This window comes from Chrysochloris asiatica, unplaced genomic scaffold (assembly GCF_000296735.1).
Source record: "Chrysochloris asiatica unplaced genomic scaffold, ChrAsi1.0 scaffold00150, whole genome shotgun sequence".
Lineage (NCBI taxonomy): Eukaryota > Metazoa > Chordata > Mammalia > Afrosoricida > Chrysochloridae > Chrysochloris > Chrysochloris asiatica.
In genome coordinates this window covers 4254068-4277079 of record NW_006408668.1, presented here as the reverse complement: position 1 = coordinate 4277079, position 23012 = coordinate 4254068, and the positions used below count along the sequence as shown (strand labels likewise).

Genomic DNA, 23012 nt, shown 5'->3' with positions numbered 1-23012 from the left:
ATCCGATCAGACCTTTGTGATCCAAAGGGCTTTCATTGGCAAATTTTCTAAAATAGATTACAGGTTTTTCTTTCTAGTCCATCTTAGTCTGGAAGCTCTTCTGAAACCTGCTCAGTATCATGGCAACACCGGAGCCTCCCCTGACAGCTGTGGTGGCTGCGTGTGAGACACACTGGCCAGGAATGGAACTTGGGTCTCCTGAATGGACCGGGGAACTTGACCACTGAACCATCATCACTACCCCCCTTCTTAAAGGGAATCCCAATTAAATTTCATTCAGCTTGCCAAATATCTCCGAGAGAACTAGATTTCAGTCCTAAGCCTAGTAGTACTTTTCTTTCCTTGCAACACATCAGTTTCTACACATAAAATGTCTGACACATACAGTTAGCTGCTTTGAGCCAACAATTCCTGGAGTTTCCTCCATTCAAGGTCAATGTTGAGTCCAACCTAACTCACAAGACCCTTGAATGTTCTTAAAGGAACGTATCACAGTCCTCTCTCTTTCTGGCTTTCTTGCTTGGTGGAGAAGGAGGAAGGGACACAGTGCATATGGCAGACCACCTCCAGGGAGGCCAAAGGGTGACAGGAGGGTAGAGGCAGAGTGGACCTGAAAATGCTCTTGCAACAATGGCATTGCTGGGCACCTGCTGCTGTCTCTCCTGAGGTCTCCCAGAGAACTGGCCCTTCCCGCCAGTGTGTCAGAACGTACCTGCTGAGGATCATCAAGGCCTGGCCATCGTCCTTACTGCTGCACAGGTCCTCGGCGTTGGCTTCGAGCACAGCCAGCCCCAGCTGGAAGATGGCTTTGATGCCATCGTAGAAAAAGCAGTCTACCACATTGACCGCGCTCTCTAAAGGCATGATGCTGAGGAACAGAGTCAGGAACCACGAGAGAGAAACAGACGCCAAGGAGGAGAGGTCATTGATGTGTCCCGCCAGCTCCGGGAGGTGCTCTTTGATGAGTTCCTCAAACACAGACTGGTCCACTTGAGCCCCTGAAACAGGAAGGTCAGGAGGCTTTGCTTAGAGATGGAGTCATACTGTTTAAAAGTCAGTTTGAGGACTAAGATGTGTCTGACCCAAGTCATAGTATTTCCAATAACCTCATACGCATGAGAAAATTGCACAGTGAGGGAGGGAGGCTGTAGAAGAATTAATGCATTTGAGTTATGGTGTTGGAGGAGAATACTGAAAGTACCCTGGACTGCCAAAAGAACAAACAGATCTGTGTTGGAAGAAGTGCAGCCAGAGTGCTCCTTGGAGGCCAGGATGGCCAGACTTCATCTCTCATATTTTGGCCATATTGTTAGGAGGGACCAGTCACTGGAGAAGGATATCATGTTTGGTAAAGTGGTGGGTTGAAGAAAAAAAGAGGAAGAACTCCATCGAGATGGACTGACACAGGAGCACCATCAATGGGCTCAAATACAGCAACGATTATGAGGTTGACTCAGGATCGAGTATTGTTCATTCTGTTGTGCACAGGGTCACTATGAGTCGGTATCGACTTGATGGCACCTAACAATAGTAACAACAACAAAGTTAGCACAAATCAAAACTACAATGAGAGATGTGAAACAATGAGATGGAACAGAGTCTAGAGAAGAACTCACACTTAGTGGTTGATCTTTAGACATTTTCACTAAGGTGAAAATACAACAGGAAAAGAAAAGTCTTTTCAAAAAAGAGTGATGGATATCTGTATGGAAAATACATAAGTAAATTACTTCAACCCCTCCCTCACATCATACAGAAAAATATGTTTGAAATGCAATCACAGACCTAAATATTTAAAGTAATACTACAGAACTGCTGGAAGAAAATATAGGAAAAAGGCAAAACTTCAAAGGGCACTAACTATAATCAAAAGTGTAACTTGAACTTCATCAAAATTTAAGGCTGGTCTTCTTCAGCAGACACCATTATAAAATGAAAATGCAAGTTTCAAACCAGGAACAAAATATTTGTAGTCCATATAAGCACTCAACTTCAAAGTCAGTGGTTCAAACTCACCAGCCACTCTTTGGAAACCCTATACAGGATCACTGAGAGTCGGAACCAACCTGACAGCACTTAACAACATGTATCTGACAAGACAGTTTGATCCAAAACAAAGAACTTCGACAACTAGGTAGTATAACATGACAACACCCTAATGTTAAGATAATAGGCAGAAGATCTGAACAGACACCAAAAGAGAATATAAAACAAAATGTCTACAAGCACAGAAAAATATGTTCCATAACATCAGTCATCAGAGAAATGCAAATTAAATACATGTGCTATGTGACTTCTCACCTACGTAAAAAAAAAAAAAAAAAAGGAAAACAACAAACAAATCCCATTGTCACTGAGTCAATTCCAACTCATAGCAACCCCCCAAAATAGAGTAGAACGCACCATAGGGTTTCCAACACTGTAATATTTACAGAGCCTTCTGTCACATTTTTCTCCCACAGAGCAGCTGGTAGAGTTCAACCACCAACCTTTTCATTAGCAGCTAAGCACTTAACCACTGAGCTTAGGAATCCACAAGGCTTTAGAACTGGACCTCTCATACATTGCTGATTTAAGAGCTGCATGCATACACTCCATCTACTTTGGAAAACTGGTGATTTCTGTTTTAAAACTAAGCATATAGCCAACCTGTTGTTGTTGTTAAAAGCCACCAAGTCAGATCCAATTCATAGCGACCCTATATAAGGTTTCCAAGGAGAGGCTAGTGAGTTTGAATCACCAACCTGGCAGTTAGCAGTCCACTGCTTATCCTATAGCACCACAACCAAGAGCCCAGCACTTCTACTCCTAAGATATTTACCCAAGAGAAATGATAACGTATGTTTACAAATGACTTATACATGAATGTTCTGGGTAAGTTTATTCATGGTGGTGGTGGTTATATGCCGTGGATTCTGTTCCAACTCATAAGGTTTCTGAGGCTGCATAAGGTTTCTGAGGCTGTAAATCTTTACAGGAGCAGAAAGCCTCATCTTTCTCCTGTGGAACAGCTGGTAGTTTCGAACTGCTGATTTTGTGGTTAGCAGCCTGACTTGTAACCACCACACTACCAGAGCTCCTTAAGTTTATTCACAGTGGCCCCAAACTGGCAACAACTCCAATGTCTACCAACAGTTGAATGGATAAACAAATTATAGTATGAATACACAAAGGAATACTGTTGCTATTGTTGTGAAGTGCCGTTGAGTCAGTTCTGACCCATAGCAACACTGTATAGGGTTTCCGAGGAGCAGCTGGTAAGCTTGAACTGTCAACCTTGCGGTTCAAACCAACCTTACAGTCTAGCACATTAACAAGCAGCACCACACCAGGACTACAATAAAATGAAACTACTTATCCAACAGAGTCGAGGGCTAATGCGTCAGACTGCAAAGTTGTTTGAACTGCAAGGTCGGTGGTTCAAGCTCATTAGCTAGCTGCTCCTTGGAAACCCTATACAGGGTTGCTATGGATCAAAATCGACTTAAAAGCACATAACAACAACAACAACTTATCCGACAGCAGGAAGCCTGTCAGACCTGATGTGTGCAGGAAGCCAACCCCAGAAGAGAACATTTTCTATAATCACATTTATATAAAGTTAGAGAATAAGCCAAATTAGTACCAAATGTTGGCCTGTGGCAGGGAATGAGCAGGGAATAACTAGGAAGAGGCAAAAGGGAATTTCTTGTGGTCACAGAAATGTTCCAAAGGCTCCATCCTGTATCAGAGTGGCAACCACACCAGTCATCTAGTTGTCTTCACCCACTGGCTTCAAACACTGACTCTGATAACCTGCCTCCCAATACATTAAGCTTCTAATGATTCTTTGCTAGTCTGTACAAGAAGGAGCTCTGTACGTAGTGGTTACGGATCGGGCTGCGAACCGCAAGATCAGCAGTTCGAAACTACCAGCTGCTCCACGGGAGAAAGATGAGGCATTGTGCTCCCGTAAAGATTTACAGCCTTGGAAACCCTGTGCAGGGTTGCTATGGGTCGGAACCACCTCGACGGCACTTAACAGTCTGTACAAAAGGAGCCCTGGTGTTGCTGGGAGTTAGGCACTGGACTGTTACCCAAAGGTCAGAGGTTCAAGCCCACCAGTCATACCACAGAAGAAAGAAAAGTCTGTCTGCTCCCATAAAGATTTAGTCTCAGAAACCTAGATAGGGTCGCTATGAGTCCGAATTGACTCAGTAGGTTTGCTTTTCCGGTTTACGCTGTACAATGTTAAGGTTTACGCTGTACAATGTTAAGGTTTACGCTGTACAATGTTAAGGTTTACGCTGTACAATGTTAAGCGGTATTCCCCAACACAAGGTGAGAAGCAAGCCAATTCACCACTCAGGCACATCGAGGGAGCCATGAAAACAGTCAAAGGCACACTTCAGAGGCAGACTCATCTGGATATTCGTGGTCCAGTTGTTTAGTACGTGTTCCTAAGAGTAACATCAGGGAGCGCGGTGGCTCTGCAGGATAAGCACTGGACTGCAAATCACAAAGTCAGCCGTTTGAGCACACCAAAGGAGAAAATGAGGTTCTCTTCTCCTGCAAAGACTTACAGCCTCAGAAACCCTGCAAAGTTCCTATGAGTTGGAACTGACCCGACAGCACTTAAAAACACCAAGAGTAGTGTCAACCGGAAACAATTTTTATATTAATTTCTCCACTAGGAAATTGCTGAACCATAGAAACAGGGCAAATTCAGATCCTAATCACACAAAAGATACACTTCTTTACTATGCCCTCATGCAGGTGGGGGATCATTCTAAGTCTGCCTTTTCACTGGTTTCGTTTTTAAAACAAAGGGTCACCAAGGTCTCAGTTCCACCCACCTTGTCACCTCTAGAGGAACCAGGAGTGTGTCCTGTTTGTTCAAGGCCCCAGGGTTACCAAGAGCAACCTCCTCTCCCGTCTACCCAGGTCACAGTGTCACTGCAAAACCACTCTTGTTTTTCACTTTTCTATTTGTTTCTTGGGCTCAGGAATACCTTCTTGTAAGAGCAGCTATCTATCTAACATAATGTGTTTTTTATGTATCCAAAATGTGCAGGTAGCAGGACAGTATCTGGGTTACTTTATTCCACCATCTTGTCAGAACGATACAGTGAATTACATGCGTTCTTTTCAAAATCAAGAATCAAAGAGTACTTGCACAGAGATCAGCTGAGTGGCACTGAGGGGGTTTTAGAACCAGGGCTGATGATAAACCTCTCCCCAGGCTCTGGCATGATTTTCCAAGTAGATACAACTGATTTACCTATCACTCGGTGGTTGAAATAGTCGGGCAACATCCGCTCACACACAGCAACCAGCAACCAGAAGGCTTCCTCCTCTTTGGCATACAGCAGCAATACTGAGGTCAGGATGTTCATGGACTGCTCGGGATCAGAGAGGAGTAGACAGTTACTGGCCAGGTCACGTGACACCACAAAGATTAAAAAATGTACAAGCCCAAGTGAGCCACAAAAATCAAGGAGTTGAGAGAAATCAGAGTATCCCAACCGTATTCACAAGAGGAAATGGAACAGCGATGATACTAACTTGGGTCCTCATAAGGCCAATTGGTTTAGCAATTAGCCACCACTGAGTCACTGTCCTTCAGCTGGGAGTGTTGGCTTTAGCTTGTACGCCTCAGGCTTTGATTAATCTGTACGCCTCAGGCTTTGATTAATCCCGCTGCTATTCTCGGTGGACATGCTCTTTTTCTCTTGCTCTCTTTTTTTGCTCTCCAGCTCTCTCTCTCACCATTTTATTCATCATAGGTTTTGCTCACTCAGGAGAGCAAAGTTTGAAATCTTACACACTCTGAAATGCCACAAACCCCTCTCTCATCCAGCCTCGTTGGGTTATTTGTTGCTTTAATGTACTGAGTTTCAGCTGTGTTTGTTTACTATGTTCCTGAACTTAGGAACTGCTCACACCAAGAGGATGTTTTCCTTGTGTGTCCTGAAGGGAAGGGATCTGCCCTAAATATCTTTTCCTCCCCAATAGCATTGCCATTTAAAAAGTCATCCTGATAATTTCTGTAGAGTTCTACAATAAACAAAGCTCTGAGGCTGTAATCCCAACCCACTTTCAGGCTCTAGAGGGACAATGAAGACTGAATCTGCCCTGGACTGGACAACAGCTCAGCATAAACATTTCCTTCCTCAGGCACTAGATGACATCTTAAACCTTAGTGATTAGCTGGGTTTTATTATGCAAAGATGATGCTTTGGGCCCTTATTGTATATATTCTTTAAGGGGAGGGACCCTGGTTTGCTCACAGCTCCAAGCATAGTGGCTTCACACAAAACAGCCCTCTGGACTGGATGACCGAAGAGCACAGAACTGGAGGATTCCGGTGGATAAACTCGAGATACAGCGCCCCCTAGTGGATGGTAGTCTCTTGGTGCACACAACCTCACCTGGCAGTATCCAATTTTGGGGTTTCGGTGGGCGTACGCTGTCAGCACTCTCCTCAAAGCAGCTATCCCCGTTTCGTTTTGGAAAGCGGGGTGCTCTGGTAAGGAGCGGTGCAGATCGCGTTCGATCTCTTCTGTCACCAAGCAACACTTTCCCATGGACTCTTCCACCAGATTCCCATAGTAACCCGGGTGCGAGGCGAGGTCTGTGACAGCATCTGAAGGTTTTAAAAGCCATTGTTTAAAAGAAGAGGAATACCAGGGTGGTGTCAACGTGGGGACGCGATTGGTCCTGTCAGAGAACCTCTGTGAGACGCAGTTACTTACGGGATCTGGGACAACAAATATTTTAGAACCACACAACCAAAGCGCACTCCTGCCATGTGGTCTAGGCCAAAGTCAAAAACAAAAACAAAACAAGAAATGATGGGGCTTTTCTAAGAATAACCTTTGCTTATAGTAGAAATAGTTTATTAATACATTTTCCATACATTATATTTCCTAACAACAGGAAGGAAATGTACGTATGAGGGGGCTTTAAAAATTTGTGGGGGAAATTGAATTAAAAAAAGAATGGACTTTGTCCATGAACTTGTTGAAATCCCCTGTTATCTGTGCAGAAGTGTCATGCATAGGTTCAGTATATTATCGAGCACCTTGCAAGCAAAGCAAGGTGATTACTAATGTGGTACTGCAGGTTAATGCACTGGATTGCAAGGTCGGCAGTTCAACCTCACCAACCACTCCTTGGAAATGGAAACCCTATACCGGGACGCTATGGGTTGGAACTTAACAATCGATTATAACAAGTTAACTAACATGTGCCAGGCTGCAGCTCTGGAGGTGGGGGCTCATGGCCTATAAGCTAAAGTAGGGGGACCCAGCACAGCAACCTCCCTGCATCAGCCAGGGTCTCCGCAGCCTTCTCATCTGCCCAGCAGTCCAGTGTCAGGGATGACTCAGTACTGTATGAGGATGCTCACTCATCAGCCAACACCAGGGCTGCTTTTTAGTTCAGAGGTCGAATTTTTACCTTCCATGTGGGAAACCCAAGTTCAGTTCCCAGCCAATGCACTTCATGGACAGCTGCCAATGGTCTGACAGTGGAGGTTCCCAATTAAGACAGATTAGGAAGACAAACCTGGTATCTACTTCTGAAAATCAGCTTTTAGTGGCGCTTATAGACAAAGACACGCTTGGAAGAAAGTCTGGTGATCTACTTCTGAAAATCAGCCAGCGAAAACCCTATGGGTCACAAGAGTCTAAAATCTTCAACTGTTCATGGTGCAGGTACAAGAGCAGACAGCATTTCCCTCCCGACAGCAGCTAATAGCAGCACTCCATGGGGACTGGCAGGATGGTGGGCTCCGATACCGATGGCGGGAGATGCTAGAAGGGCAAGGGGTTGCAAAAAGGGGCCTTTTACTGCTAGGAGTCCTGGTGTAGCGCTGTGGGTTAATGCGTCTGACTGCAAACACTGTCAGTGGTTCAAGCTTACCAGCTGCTCCTTGGGAAAGCTATACAAGGTGGCTATGGGTTGGAATTGACTTGATGGCACTTAACGTTTTAAAATTCCTCATGGGTTTAGTAAAAGACCCTTCCCATTAACTCTTCCATCTGCTATGCCCAACTGAGAATCCCACAGTATCTGTTAAACAATCATTATGCTATCTGTATGTAAATAATGGCCATTGTAAAATAAGCACTAGACTGGTAACCACAAGGTTAGAGGTTCAAAACCACCAGCTACTCTCGGAAACCCTAGACAGGGTTGCTATGAGTCAGAACCAATTTACCAGCACACAACAATATACACAGCTAGAATAATATTTCTATGAGCAAAGGAGGTATTCTATCACTATAAAGAGACAGCCCCATATAAAGTGACCGGTGTGCCAAGGAGTCGGTTCCGACTCATAGTGACCCTGTATAAGGTTTCTGAAGCTATAAATCTTTAAGGGAACAGAAAACCTTAACTTTCTCCCATGGAACAGCTGGTAGTTTCAAACTGCTGACCTTGAGGTTGGCAGCCCGATTCAAAACTACCAGAGCTCCATATGAAGTGACTAAGCAGATTATAAAAAGGATGGGTGCACATATGTGCCTAAAAGACCCTAAAAAATATCCACCAAAGACATTGACAGATGCTGTCTTCATTGTTGTTGTTAAATGTTGTTCAGTCAGTTCTGAGGAGAGGTCAGTGAGCTTGAACCAGCAACCCTGCAGCGCCGCACCTGTCTTTAGGTGGTGGGACTGTGTGTACTGTTATTTTCTTTGCTTGCTCTTCCATCTTTTCTTTCTCAGCTATGAATATTCATTGTTTTTGCAAAATACAAAGATGCAGAAGTCATTTTTAATATTCAAAGAGAAGGTTTTGATGATGTGTCTTTGGCATGCACCTGATAACCAGCATGAGACAGAAGTCAGGGAGCATGAGGGATGTGTGAGCATGTGGCCCAAGGGGAGTGGTGGTACAAGCAGTACCAATCCATATCAACCATTCAAATTACCATGAAATCCAAATTTTGGGGAATCTTGGAGGCTGGATGAACCCCTGAAACTACTGCCCTAAAATAACCTGTACACATTATAACCAAAACTATCCCTGAAGTCATCTTTATACCAAACGAGAGTTTAGCTTAATTCTAAAGAGCCACTGCCCAAAGTAATGTGCTCTTTAAAGAATTACCGAGATGGAACCACTCCTACTCGCCTGTCACTTTGTTGTACTGTGGTGGATTATGTGTTGCCATGATGCTGGAGGCTATGTCACCGGTATTTTAAATACCAGCAGGGTCATCCATGGTGGACAGGTTTCAGCAGAGTTCCCGGCTAGGAAGAAGGAGAGGCGGACTATTTCTGAATGTCTAGCCACTGAAAACCTGCTGAGTAGTTGTGGAACACTGTCAGATAGAGTGCCGGAAGATGAGCCCTTCAGGTTGGAAGGCACTCAATGTACAACTAAGGAAGAGCTGCCTCCTCAAAGCAGAGTTAGATGACATCAATCCAGTAAAGCCTTCGGGACCTTCATTTGCTGCTGTGGTACCACACAAAATAAAAGAGAAACAGCAGCAAACATCCATGAATCATTGGAACGTGGAATACTCGAAGCATGAATCTAAGAAAACTGTAAGTTATCAAAAATGAAATGGAATACATAAAGATAGATATCCTAGGCATTACTGTGACCTTAAATGGACTGGTATTGGCCATTTAGAACCAGACAATCATATGATTTACTATGTCAGGAAGGACAAATTCAAGAGGAATGGCATTGCATTCATCACCAAAAAGAACATTTCAAGATCTATCTTGAAGTACAATATTATCTGTGACAGGGTAAAATCCATATGCCTACAAGGAAGACTAGTTAATAACCCTATTATTCAAATTTACACACCAATCACTAAGCCAGTGATGATGAAATTGACAAGTTCTACCAACTACATGGAGTCCTGGTAGTGTAGTGAATTACAAGCTAGGCTGTTAACCACAGGTCAGCAGTTTGAATCTACCAGTCACTCCTCAGGAGTAGATGAGGCTTTCTGCTTCCATAAAGATTTACAGCCTCAAAAAACCTAAGTGTTTTATGAGTTGGAACTGACTCGGTGGCACACAACCACCACCAACCACCACCTCTTCAGAAATTGATCAAACAAGCAATTAGGATGCAATCAGGATCATTACTGGTAACTGGAATGCGAAGGTTGGAAACAAAGAAGGGTCAGTAGTTAGAAAATAGACTTGGTGATTGAACTGATGCTGGAAATCACATGACAGAATTTTGTAAGATTAATGACTTATTCACTGCAATAGCCTTTTTAAAGTAACATAAAAGGTGATTGTACACATGGACCTCACCAGATGGAATACAAAGGAATCAAATGGACTACTACATCTGTGGAAAGAGCCAGTGGAAAAGCTTAACATCATTAGCCAAAACGAGGCCAGGGGCAGACCGAGGAACACGCCACCAATTGCTCATGTCCAAGTTCAGGCTGAAGCTGAAGAAAATGAAATCAAGTCCACGAGAGCCAAAGTATGACCTTGAACATATCCCACCTGAATTTAGAGGCCATCTCACAAACAGATTTGATGCATTAGCCACTAATGACAGAAGACCAGAAGAGCCAAGGGACATTAAGAATATCATACAGGAAGAAAGCAAAAAGGGCAAGAAGAAGACAAGCTAGAAAGGACAGACCAAGATGGATGTCAGAAGAGACGCTGAAATTTGCTCTCTAGTGTAGCCATTGATGAGGTCATAGCTGAAGGAGTCTAATGGTGTAGGAAGAAGAAACAGAAACAGAAGATAAATGTGCAATATTGCCTCCTACAGGCACTATTCATCTTCAACGAAAGAGGAGCAACAGAAACTGTCCTCACAGGAATTTATCCCAATGACACTTTAACAACAACAAACACAAGCAAACAAATACACCCTCTGCCTTCCAGTCGATTCTGACTCACAGAGACCCTGTAGGACAGACTAGAACTGCTCCCTAGGGCTCCCAAGGTTGTAATCTGTAAGAAAGTAGACAGCCACATCTTTCTCCCATGGAACCACTAGTGGGTTCAAGCCCATGATCATTATTCATCTAGCAGCTGAATGCTTTGTGCCACCAGGGCACAATTTACGAAGACTTTGTGTTTAGTTTATTTCAGAGCTCATGCCTATAAATATGCTTCACTTCCAGGGCGTTAATAGAATTTCCATCACTCTGCACATAAAGTCATTTTTAAGAGATATGGCCCAGACCACCACGCTTACGGAGGCAAACACTGCAGCCCAGAGGCAGCAGGCAACTAGACCAAGTTCCCACAGTGAAAACAGTCAGGTTTCCAAAGCCTTTTTCTGGGAATTGTCCAAAAACAACCCAGAAGTAGATGGCTGCATCTGCAGACATACACAAAGTGCTCAGTTCTGTGGCCTCGGACCCTACGTCAGTTCCTAACTCAGCATATGGTCTAAAGACAGCAGAAACACTTACCTGAAAACAGGAGCCAGAGCTTGCCGCGTAAAGATTCAGGGATCCCCATGGCGACAAGCTTCCGGATCTTTTCTGTGCGAAACATACACACGGTCCTGCCATATTCCACAAAGTGGTCATTCCACAGGCTTATTTTTATCTGTTCTCTGGACTGGAAATGGAAAGATTCTTAATGTACACAGAAACCTGTCCATACCCTCCCTGTACCATAGTCCATCCGCAACACATAACAGAAAAAGCACTGTCCCCTTTATAATCTAGAAACCAGTAATTATAGTCCACGAGGCCTGTATTCATCCAATGAGAGCATTTACACAAATGTAATGTCTCTGTCCATGCTGAGAATAAGATCACTTATATCCAAACACTAAAGCAGCCCAGAGGAGTTGGGTGGGCAGGGATGTTACATAAAGGAAAGCTTTCTGAGGAGCTGGCACCAAGCTGGCTGTTGCAATGTCGGTTGCTTCAGAGGGCAAAGGGAGTGACCCCTGACCTTCATGACAGCCAGAGAGAAAAAGGAACCTGAACAAAATTATGTTATTTACATGATCAGAAATGAGAAAGACCCCATAGGAGGGAGCCTAGCCAACTCAACTAATCTATAAATAAGGTAGTCAGTCAGTCCCTCTCAAAAATGGGAGCACACTGTCAGCCCTCTAACAAGTGGGGGTACCCCATCAGCCTTTGTAACACATGGGGCCATATTTATATATGTTCTCAATGATTTGTATTTCCTAATAATGGAAGAAGTATATAAATATATTTAGTATTTTGATACATTCAATCAAAAAGAATTACTTGAGCATTTACGTGTAAACCATGTGAGAAAGTCCCATTCTGAATAAATGAAACCATCAGTCAAGTATAAAGGATACATGTCCAGATGGGTCTGGTGATGAGGGTGATAGGATTTTAATACTCAATTGTGCGTAATTGTTATCAAGTCAATTGGTTGGTGATTGTCACAACTGTAAATGTAGAAGAGTTGCAACTAAAAGAGGGAAGCAGTTAATCTGTCATTTTAGGAACAGGGGACCCGAGGACCATCAAGAGAGAAGAACATTTGAGAGGAGTGAGGGATCTTAACCAGAAAGGCAGCGACAACAGAGACAGTGGCAGAGGCGATGGCATAGAGACAGAGCAGCAGAGGTCTACAGGTCCATGGACCTGCGGGCAGGAGGCTGGCTTGCAAAATGTGCCCTTTGGACATTTAAATGAATATTTATTTTCAATATGGTATGTATGTATACATCAAAAAAAGGTAATAGAGTTAAGTACTGTTGGCTAAGAGGACTGGACAGCACTTAACAACAACAACAACAACAACGTGGGTGTATGGTGGGGATTGTAATCATTACAATGATTTGCTGAACGTAAAAATGGTGATCTGCCCTGTAAGCCTTCACTCACTCAACACACAATAAAAGCTTTAATAAATAAATAAAACACGTATGAAAGAGACATCCAGTGACCACAAAGAACCATGAAATGTTGACGAATAATGTCCCCGGTACCTACAACTGGCAACACTGGCCTCCAACCTTCCATTTCAAGGTCCGTTTCGACTGTCTACCTTATTGCACATGCCTCAAAATCCTCTTTACAGGGAAAACTACAAGTAAGTGTAAGAAAAGTACTTCTAGCTCAATAAAAGTAGAAAATGGTGTCTCTTTGCCCCAAGAGACAAAAAAGAAACATTGCAGCAAAGAACACACACACAGAGCCACCATTAGCTAAACGCAGGCTCTGTGAAGGAGGGAAGATTTGCTGTACATCTGAAGACCTCATTAGAGACAGCACTTCAGGCCGCGCAGTCAGGAGTACCAAAGAACCACTGTAGGGGCAGATAACGGTCATCCCTCTCAGTTAAGTTCATCAAGTCCTACATTCACCCAGACTCACTCAGGCAACTGGCCATCAACTGAGACTTTCACTCTTTGCCAGTGAGGAAAGTTGCGGTACCCTGACCCAGAACCACATCAGCACTCCTGAGGCCCTGCCGGAGCCCCACCAGCTGACACCAGTTTCCACGACTGGTCAGACAACGGGAAAATCACACCCTGTCCCCAAGTGGGCACCAACACTTCACCCACCATGCGGGAGTCGGGGCTCTGGCTGCCTGACTGCTGGGAGATGGCTCTCAGGGCCTCGGGGTTGAGCAGTGGGCTCTTCTCTTTTTCATTGTCCTCCCTATTTTGAGAAGACACCATTTCAAGATCCCCAAATTTGTGATCACTGCACATGCTGGTTGAATGAAACACAGGTGAAGTCTGTGTGGTCAAAAAAACAAACGAAACAAAAACAGAGAGAAAGAGAGATGAATGAATGAATATAAACAGACTTAAAGGTGCCTATCCATTTATGGAGGAAGCCCTAGTGGTACTGTAGGATAACCACTGGACTGTTAATTGCAAGGTCTACAGTTCAAACCCACCAGCTGCTCTGAGGGAGGAAGAGGAGGTTGTGTGCTCCGGTGCAGATTTACAGTCTCGGGAAACCTAGAGGGTCACTATGAGTCAGAGTCACCTGGATCGCTATGGGTTTGGTGTTTCGGTTTTATCTATTTATGGTGCAAATGGTTAAGTGCTTGGTTGTTGAAAGGATGGAGATTCAAGTCCACCTACAGGCTTTTGGGAACAACGCCTGGCTCTCTACTTCTGAAAAACCAGCCACTGAAAACCTTACTGACGACAGTTCTACCCTGACACACCTGAGGTCTTCTTGAGACTGAATCAACACCACAGCAACTGTGGTGTTGGTTTGGTTTTCATCTGTTTCAGACTCATGGGGAACACCTGACTACCACTAACTCCAACAGGATGTGAAATGATCCAGACTGAGTTCTCCAAGTAAGGCTACACTGCATGAGCCCAAAATGGTGGCCAGAAAAGCTGTAGTATTCAATTTCAATCTGGGTGAGCATCTCTGGAAAACATGTCTAGGATATACTTTCTCTCCTTTCTCTCACTGCCTTAGGGTGGGGTTGCGGAAGGGAGGGACAGATGTAGTAGGATAAGGGCACTGGACACTGAAAGAATGGGCCCATGTTTGCGACTGTTCAGTCTTAGGAACAATGAAGTTCTTTGCTTTACCAAGTTACACTTGCCCCCAAATAACTTCAACTTCATCACCCTCTAACTTAGGAAAGGGATATCCCACCAATGCCTCCAAAATGTGGGAAGTACATTGTTAATCTCTCTAACATGTGCAGGGTGCTCCATCAACCCCTCTAACCTGTGGGGGATACACCATCAAATTCCCTAATATGTGGAAGGGTGCTCCATCAACCCCTCCAACCAGTGAGGGGGTGTTTTGTGAGTATCTGTAACCTGTGGTGATATCTTATCAATCTCTACAGCCAGTGAGGGGTATTTCTTCAGTCCCTATAACCTATGAGGGAATGTCTCATCAACTCCTGGAACCTGGAAGGGGGGTGTTTCATAAACTCCTGCAATCTGTGAGGGGTGTCTCATCAATTACTATACTATAACTGTGGAGTATCTCATATATCCCCCTCCACCCTGTGGAGGTATCTCATTAGTCCCTATGATGTCTGAGAGGGTGTCTCATTAATTTCTCTAACTTGGAAGAACTGTTCCATTAACCTCTTAACACATGCAGTGGTCTGCCAACCCCACTGACCTGTGAAATATCCACTCAGAACACTCAGTTTAGCACAAGTAATCATGGACTGTCTGACAACACAGTTCAGTAACCACCAACGTATTCTCGTACCTCAGAAGATTCTTTTTAGAGAATCTTTGCAACCCCCCACTATGGAGACCAATGAAACAGAATTTTCAGTCTGCAGAATCCCTTTGCTGTGAAGCATCCTACCATGTCTTCATTTCTTGAGGTGTCATAATGCACAGGGTGGTTGGCGTGGACCTGCTTCAGCCTCACCAGCAGACTCTCCACCAGGCTGTCTCTATCCTTGAGCTCGATGAACTGGAAGGCCATCTTACTCCTGATGCTGACAATGATGGGGTTGGGGAGCAGGCTCGTGTCTTCCATCTTCTCAATGCTTACTACCTGTTTAAATGAGCAACACACACACATACAGAGACAGACAGGCAGAAAGAAAGGAGACATTTAATTAGTCAGAAAACATCCCAAATTAGAAGACAGAGTCAAGTAACTGCTATTAGGAAGTGGTGTGACAGACGAAACATATATACAGCAGCTACTGGTCTTCTTGCTTGGCTGCTATGTACAAGTATTCATAAGACGAAGATCTCTGCTGCAAAATAATGACAGAAGTGGAAGAAAACATGTAGGAAAGAGCTTTGAGTTGTCCCAAAAAAGAGTGCTTGCTCGATCCATCTGTATGTCTCAAGTCACAAGAATATGGCGGCCTTGATGTGTCAGAGACACTGGCTCTTTCACAGCCAGAGAAGCAAGATGCTGTCTAGAAATCAAAGAACTGAGATGCTTAGAGCTGGATGTCCATGTAAGTTCCTTATTCCCCCTCCCACCGCATTCCCAAGAACAGAATTATAGAAATTTATAGTAAGGAGTAGTGCAACCATTACGTATTCACTGTTAACAGAAAGGTTGGCAATCCAAACCTCTCTAGTGGCTCCACAGAAGGATCTAGCAATCTGTTCCCATAAAGGCGACAGCCTAGAATACCCTACGGGATGGTTCTACTCTTGTTACGCAGGGTCACTTAAGAGTCAAAGTCAACTTGCCGACAATGAACAACATATTAAGAAGTGATCCGATAAACATCCAAAAAAGTATTTGTTACTTTTAACAGATGCTCCAAAACTTGGGGGCTTAAGACAACGGCCTCAGGAAACATCTAAGACAGCCCACAAATACAGTGTTCTCCATGCTACTTTGGCGGGTGGCTACTGGGGCCTTAAAAACTTATGAGTGGTTCCTGTGGAGCTTTTCTGTGGGACCGGAACCATAAAGGACAATTTTCAGATCGCCACAATGGCCGAAAACGGCGATAGTGAAAAGATGGCTGAGCAGGAGGCCAAAATCTGTCATCAAATTGAGTATTATTTTGGTGACTTTAATTTGTCACGGGACAAATTTTTAAAGGAGCAGATCAAACTCGATGAAGGCTGGGTACCTTTGGAGACAATGATAAAATTCAACAGGTTAAACCGTCTAACAACAGACTTTAATATAATAATAGAAGCATTGAGTAAATCAAAAGCAGAACTCATGGAAATAAGTGATGATAAAACTAAAATCAGAAGATCTCCAAGCAAACCCCTCCCTGAAGTGACTGATGAGTATAAAAATGATGTGAAAAACACAACTGTTTATATTAAAGGCTTCCCAACTGATGCAACCCTTGATGACATAAATGAATGGTTAGAAGATAATGGTCAAGTACTAAATATTCATATGAGAAGAACATTGCACAGAACATTTAAGGGATCAATATTTGTTGTGTTTGAAAACATTGAATCTGCTAAGAAGTTTGTAGAGACCACTGGCCAGAAGTACAAAGAGACAGACCTGCTAATACTTTTCAAGGAAGATTACTTTGCAAAAAAGAATGAAGAAAGCAAAATAAAGTGGAAGCTAAATTACGAGCTAAACAAGAGCAAGAAGAAAAACAGAAGTGAGCAGAAGATGCTGAAATGAAATCTCTAGAAGAAAAGATGGGCTGCTTACTGAAATTTTCAGGTGATTTAGACAATCAGACGTGTAGAGAAGATTTGCACAGCCTATTCTCTGATCATGGAGAAATCAAGTGGATAGACTTTGTCAGAGGAGCAAAAGAGGGAGTAATTCTGTTTAAAGAAAAAGCTAAAGAAAAGTATTGGATAAAGCCAAGGATGCAAGTAACGGTAACCTACAATTAAAGAACAAAGAAGTGACCTGGGAAGTACTAGAAGGAGAGGCAGAAAAAGCAGCATTGAAAAAATTGTGGAAGATCAACAAGAATCTCTAAACCAAATGGAAGTCAAAAGGTCGCAAATTTAAAGGAAAAGGAAAGGGAAATAAAGTTGCCCAGGCTGGGTCTGCTAAAGGAAAAATACAGTTTCAGGGAAAGAAAACTAAATTTGATAGTGATGATGAATGTGATAAAAATGGTGCAGCTGGACCAGTGAAAAGAGCAAGAGAAGAGCCAGAGAGAGAAGAGCCTGCCTCAAAACAACAGAAAATGGTACAGGAGACCAGTAGTTTAGTATAAACATTTTAGAATTCATTTTATTTAGGTTTGAATCTACTTTTCTCTCTGGAGTTTCAAAAAGAAAATCGAATTAGGTCCACTTCAATGTCCACCTGTAAAAAAGAAAAAACTTTTGTTGTCTTGTCTTTTTTGTTATTAAATGTTTTTAAATGTATAACTGCTATCAGATGATTCAAAAGGAAGATTCTTCCACTAAATTACGTTTTTAATATGAGAAAATATTAGTATAAACTTTAATAAAATATATGCTATATAAAAAAGCAAGTAGTTTTTTTTCCCCCAACTAAAGCATTAAAGAATTAGTTAACTTAAACCAGAAAAAAAAAAAAAAAAACCACTTTTGAGTGGCCATTGAAGCATCAACTATTAGTCTCTCTCCTTCTGGAGAAAGAAGAGAGAGGGAAATCAAAGACTCAAGGAAACAGTGAGTCCAAAGACTAATGGACCGTATGCATCACAGGCTCCACCCACTACCCTGAAACCACAAGAACTAGATGGTGCCCAGCTACCACTATGGAGTGCTCTGATCAGAATCGCATTAGAACGCTCAGGGCAGAATGGGAAGAAAAATAAACTAGAGCAAGATTTAAAATTATTAACAAGATCAGACTTACTAGTCTGATAGAAACTAGAGGAACCTCCAAGACTGTGGCCCTTAGAGACCCTTCAAGTCTAGAACTGAACCCACCCACAGACATCAACTTTCAGGTTAACAATAATCACCAAGCCACCCACAGCTGTGAAGACAATTCCAACTCACAGTGACCCTACAGGGCAGGCTAGAGCTGCTCCCGAGGATTCCTGAGGTTATAAATCTTTACAGAAGTAGATGGACTCATCTTTCTTCTACACAGCAGCTAGGGAGTTTGACAGGCCGACAAAGTTAACCGGAGTCCTGGTGTGGCACTGTGGGTTAACGCACTGGACTGCAAAATCATTTGAACTGCAAGGTCGGCAGTTCAAGCTCACCAGCTGCTCCCTGGAAACCCTTAACAGGGTCGCTATGGGTTGGAACCGACTCCACGGCACTTTACAACAACAACAATAAAGTTAACTAGGAGAGGAGAGGAACATATTCTTCAATACAATCAACCACAGAACAGACTTCACACCCCCAAACCAAGCTCAGCAGGCAGAGAGGGGCAGGGATGGGATGAATGGAAACCCAGGGAGGAGGGAGAAGAATGCTGTTATACTGATGAGACTGCAAGGTTATGAAACAAAAGGTGCATAAATTGTTAACTGGAAAACTAATTTGCTCTGTAAACTTTCATCCAAATCACAACGAAGAGTTAGTTAAGTAGTTTGCTATTCACTTTCCAAAGACAAAGCCTTTTTTTTTAAGTTGCCTTTTTTTCTTTTCCTTTCTGGTGGGGAGAAAGAGGATGGCTCATTCCTGTGGGATTTTGGGAAAACAATCATTGCTAAGCACATATGTCACATACATTTTTTTTTTTTAGTATTTTATTGGATTTTAGGTGAACATTTGTAGCAAATTAGATTTCCAATCAATTCCAAAACAAATTGTTCTGTGTCATTGTTTACAATCCCACAGTGTGTCAGCACTTCTCCGTTTCCACCCCACCTGCCCCATTTCCACCCAACCAATCTCCCTGCCTCTCCTTGTCATTCATCTTTGTTTCTGGGCAAACGCTGACCTTTTGGTCTCATACCGGACGGTTTAAAGGGGCACGTTCCTCATTAATGTTACCATTATTTTCTAGGGCAGTCTATTTTTTGGCCAAAAGGTAACCTCTGGGAAAAGCTCCAGTTCTGGGTTAAGAAGATATCTTGGGATGAAAGCCTTGGTGGGGGGTACTTCCTCTATCCTCTATTATCAGTCCAGTAAGCCTGGTCTCTGTTTTTATGAATTTGAGTTTTGTTCTACATTTTCCTCCCATTCTGACTGTATGCCAGGTGAGAGCAGTTGGTGGTTGTAGCTGGGCACCATCTAGTTCTTCTGGTCTCAGGCAAGATAGAGGAGGCTGTGGTTGGCATTTTAATAATAGCTCTATCGATATTGTGGAAGTTACAGCAATCACATCTGTGTACATTTTAGGTTGCCATGGCAACAAAACAAGCTAAGGCCAAAGGATGATGGTCAAATGCAGGCCATGCCTCCGTTAACCAGCTAGCACATCCGCCCTTCCACCTGGGTAGAGGAATGCTTCCGTTAACCAGCTAGCACATCCGCCCTTCCACCTTGGTGGAGGAATGCATCCGTTAACCAGCTAGCACATCTGCCCTTCCACCTTGGTGGGGGAATGCTTCCGTTAACCAGCTAGCACATCTGCCCTTCCACCTTGGTGGGAGAATTGCTGTGTTACCAGCTCTTCCTGGGCCCAGCTTGCTGCCAGCAGCCACTGGGTAGAATGATAAGGTGCTAGCTTCAGGAAGTACACACTCAGAACACTAAGAAAAATCCGAAACAGTGCCACTGAGTCAATTCCAACTCATAGTGACCCTACAGAACAGAGAACTGCCCCATAGGGTTTCCAAAGTAGTAATCTTTATGGGAGCAGCTGGAGGATTTGCACCATCAATCTTTCCATTAGCAGTCAAGTGCTTAACCACTGTACCACCAAAACGCACTGCCATCAAGTTGATTTTGACATGCTACCTAGTGTTTCCGAGACTGTACATCTTTTTCTGTTGTCGCTGTTTTGGATCTTGTTTGATGCTGTTGATCCATGATTTTGAAGGTTTCCCTTCTTGGGAAATTTTGAGACCTTAAAGTTGGTATTCTACTCTTAGTGATTCCTCAAAAGTAGAAGTAACAATTCCCTGACTTACTCTGGGGTTCTGTTGTAAGATGGTCAGAGGTACGTCAAATACCTCTTTTCTCACTCTCTTTTTAAGTTTTCATTCTTAATTGCTTTTTATTATCACTACCTTCCCGCCCCCCCTTCTTTTTTTTTTTAACTGCCTTCCTTGTCACCCAAGTTAGCATATGTCTACACTCTAGGAGTCCTGGTGTGGTGCTGTAGGATAAGCACTGAACCACAAGGTTGGTTTGAACTGCAAGGATGTCGGTTCATATTCATCTGCCACTCCTTGGAAACCCTATACTGACTTGACATCACTTCACAACAACAGCACTCTAGCCAGTGAATAATTCTGGTTAGAAGAGAGTATAAACCTTTACAGAAGCAGACAGCTTCATCTTTCTCCTGTGAGCTGCTGGAGGGTTTGAACCGCTGACCTGTGGTTAGTAGCCCAATGCCTAATACTCAGTACAACCAACTGCAGCCCCAAGGCTCCTGACAACAAAGCCAGCAAAGAAGAAAGGCAACGTCTACATGTACCTCTCTGAGTGGAAGGACAACGTTGCAACAGCCGTCTTCTTTGCTAGCAAAGCAGATGTAGCTATCAGAGGTAAACATCCGCCCCACAGTGTGGCAGCGGCTAAACGGCGTCCAGAGGGAGCAGTCTAGGACCCCGTGCAGCCTCTCCCTCCTCGGTAGCCTGAAGAAAGCTCGGAAGAACTCCTTCTGTGCTCTGGCTTCAAGATCCCTGGGAAAGGAAGAAGAAAAATACAAAAGGAAAGATGAGGGACACATTAGATTGTAAATGAGAACATTTTTAAGCACACTGGTACAGCCTGGATTCAAAATGATGCCAAGTGCCTCTAATTTCTTCACACGCTAGCTTCATGCACACCAACTTCACAGCCAACCACTAGAGCAAGTACTAAGCATAGAACTGCCTCCTGGGGAAATTAATAAAATAAACCTCTCACAAACCAAGATAAGGAATCCTTGCTGTTTCACCAACCTTGAGAATCGGCGTAAGAACAACCATATAAGAATTGAAGTATCAAAAGGATGGATAATAAATGTTACTGAGGATGTGGAGAAACTGGAACCTTCATCCATTGTTCATGGGAGTGTAAAATGGTACATCCAGTTTGAAAACCAGTCTGGCAGTTCCTCAAAAGGTTAAACATAGAGTTATCACATGACCCAGATATTCTATTCCTCAAGAGAAATGATGCATTTAAGTCCACAGAAGACTTGCACAAAAATGATCACAGGAACATTATTCATTTCCAAAAATAAGCAAACCACCCAACTGTCCATTGAATGAGGTATGGATAAATTAACTGTAGTATATCCATGCATACCATGAAATATGAACTAGCCATACAAAGGAATGAAATACTGACATATGCTATAATTTGGTTGAATCTGGAAAATACGCTATATGAAAGAGGAGTACTGGTGTGGCACTGTGGGTTAATGTGCTGGACTTCAAGATCGGTTTGAACTGCAAGGTTGGTGGTTCAAGCTCACCAGGTGCTCCTTGGAAACCTTATACAGGGTCGCTGAAGATCGGAACCAACTCAACTGCGCTTAACAAAAAATATATACGAAAGAAGCCAGACACAACAGGCCACATATAAGTACTGTACACTTTCATGGAACTAAAATGTTGAGAAAAAGGCAAATCTACGGATACAGAAAACAGATGAGTGGTCACCCAAGGGTGGAGGGAAGGGAGAGAAATGGGGAGTGATGGCTCACAGATACCAGATTTCTTTCTTAAGATGAGGAAAAGTCACTAAAATTGATTGTGGTGGTTGCATAACTGTGAAATTACTAAAACAGACCATCGAGTGAAATACTTCAGATGAATGGATTGTATGGTATATGAATTACATTTCAATAAAGATTTTTTTAGAAATATTTATTTTTTTCATTTTAGATCTGTGCCTGAATATAGAACTTGCTGAATAAGCATTTATAACCTTAGAGTTCTGGAGTGGTGCTGTGTGCTAATTCAATGAACCACAATGTCAGTTTGAACCATAAGGCTGAAGGTTCAAATTCACCAGCTGCTCCTCGGAAACCCTATAAAGGGTCGCTATGAGTCAGAACTGACTCGACGGCACTTACCAACAAAAACAATTATCTTAGGAGCTCAGTGGCTCTGTAGGGTAAACACTGGACTGTGAACTATATGGACCAGCAGTTCAAGCCCACCAGTTTTCTGCTACCGCAAAGATTAACAGTTTCAGAAACTCTACACAGGATTGCTATGAGTTGGAACCGACAACAACATCATCTTAAAAATAAATACAAATAATTCAAGTAAAAGTATAGCTGGAGAGGAAATCCATCAGCATCACTTCAATACTGACCACACAGGATGTGGTAAGGGAGAGACTCCTACCCCAGGGAATGCCCTTGTAGCCTAATTTTGGGCCCTAAGACCTGGCAAAGCAAGAAGGTAGCCAAATTGCAATTTAAAAAAAATTCATACAGATGAATTTTAGTCACAACCTACAATTCTTAAGAGAGGGATAAGTTTTAACTCACAGAGAGAAAACTCTATTTGGGACATTAAGTGTTATTGGAGACCCATGTGTGATGGCAGAATTGCTCTACAGGGTTTTCGTGGCTGCAGTCTCTATAGAAGTAAACAGCCAGGCCTTCCCTTCCACAGAGCCACCAA

The 23012-nt window shown here is 43.1% G+C and overlaps 1 protein-coding gene and 1 pseudogene across 1 annotated transcript in view; one reads left to right on the top strand and one right to left on the bottom strand.

Annotated features, from left to right (window-relative positions):
• The window catches only part of TBC1D8 (TBC1 domain family, member 8 (with GRAM domain)), a 156595-nt gene that overhangs the window by 18531 nt on the left and 115052 nt on the right, over positions 1 to 23012 (bottom strand). Inside the window, exons 6-12 of the mRNA XM_006870738.1 lie at positions 20864 to 21071; positions 15236 to 15430; positions 13492 to 13668; positions 11399 to 11549; positions 6411 to 6625; positions 5261 to 5378; positions 713 to 998 (exon numbers count right to left, since the gene is read on the bottom strand). Coding sequence (XP_006870800.1) covers positions 713 to 998; positions 5261 to 5378; positions 6411 to 6625; positions 11399 to 11549; positions 13492 to 13668; positions 15236 to 15430; positions 20864 to 21071 — 1350 coding nt within the window. The remainder of the gene's footprint in view (positions 1 to 712; positions 999 to 5260; positions 5379 to 6410; positions 6626 to 11398; positions 11550 to 13491; positions 13669 to 15235; positions 15431 to 20863; positions 21072 to 23012) is intronic.
• LOC102833322 lies at positions 16340 to 17548 on the top strand (annotated as a pseudogene).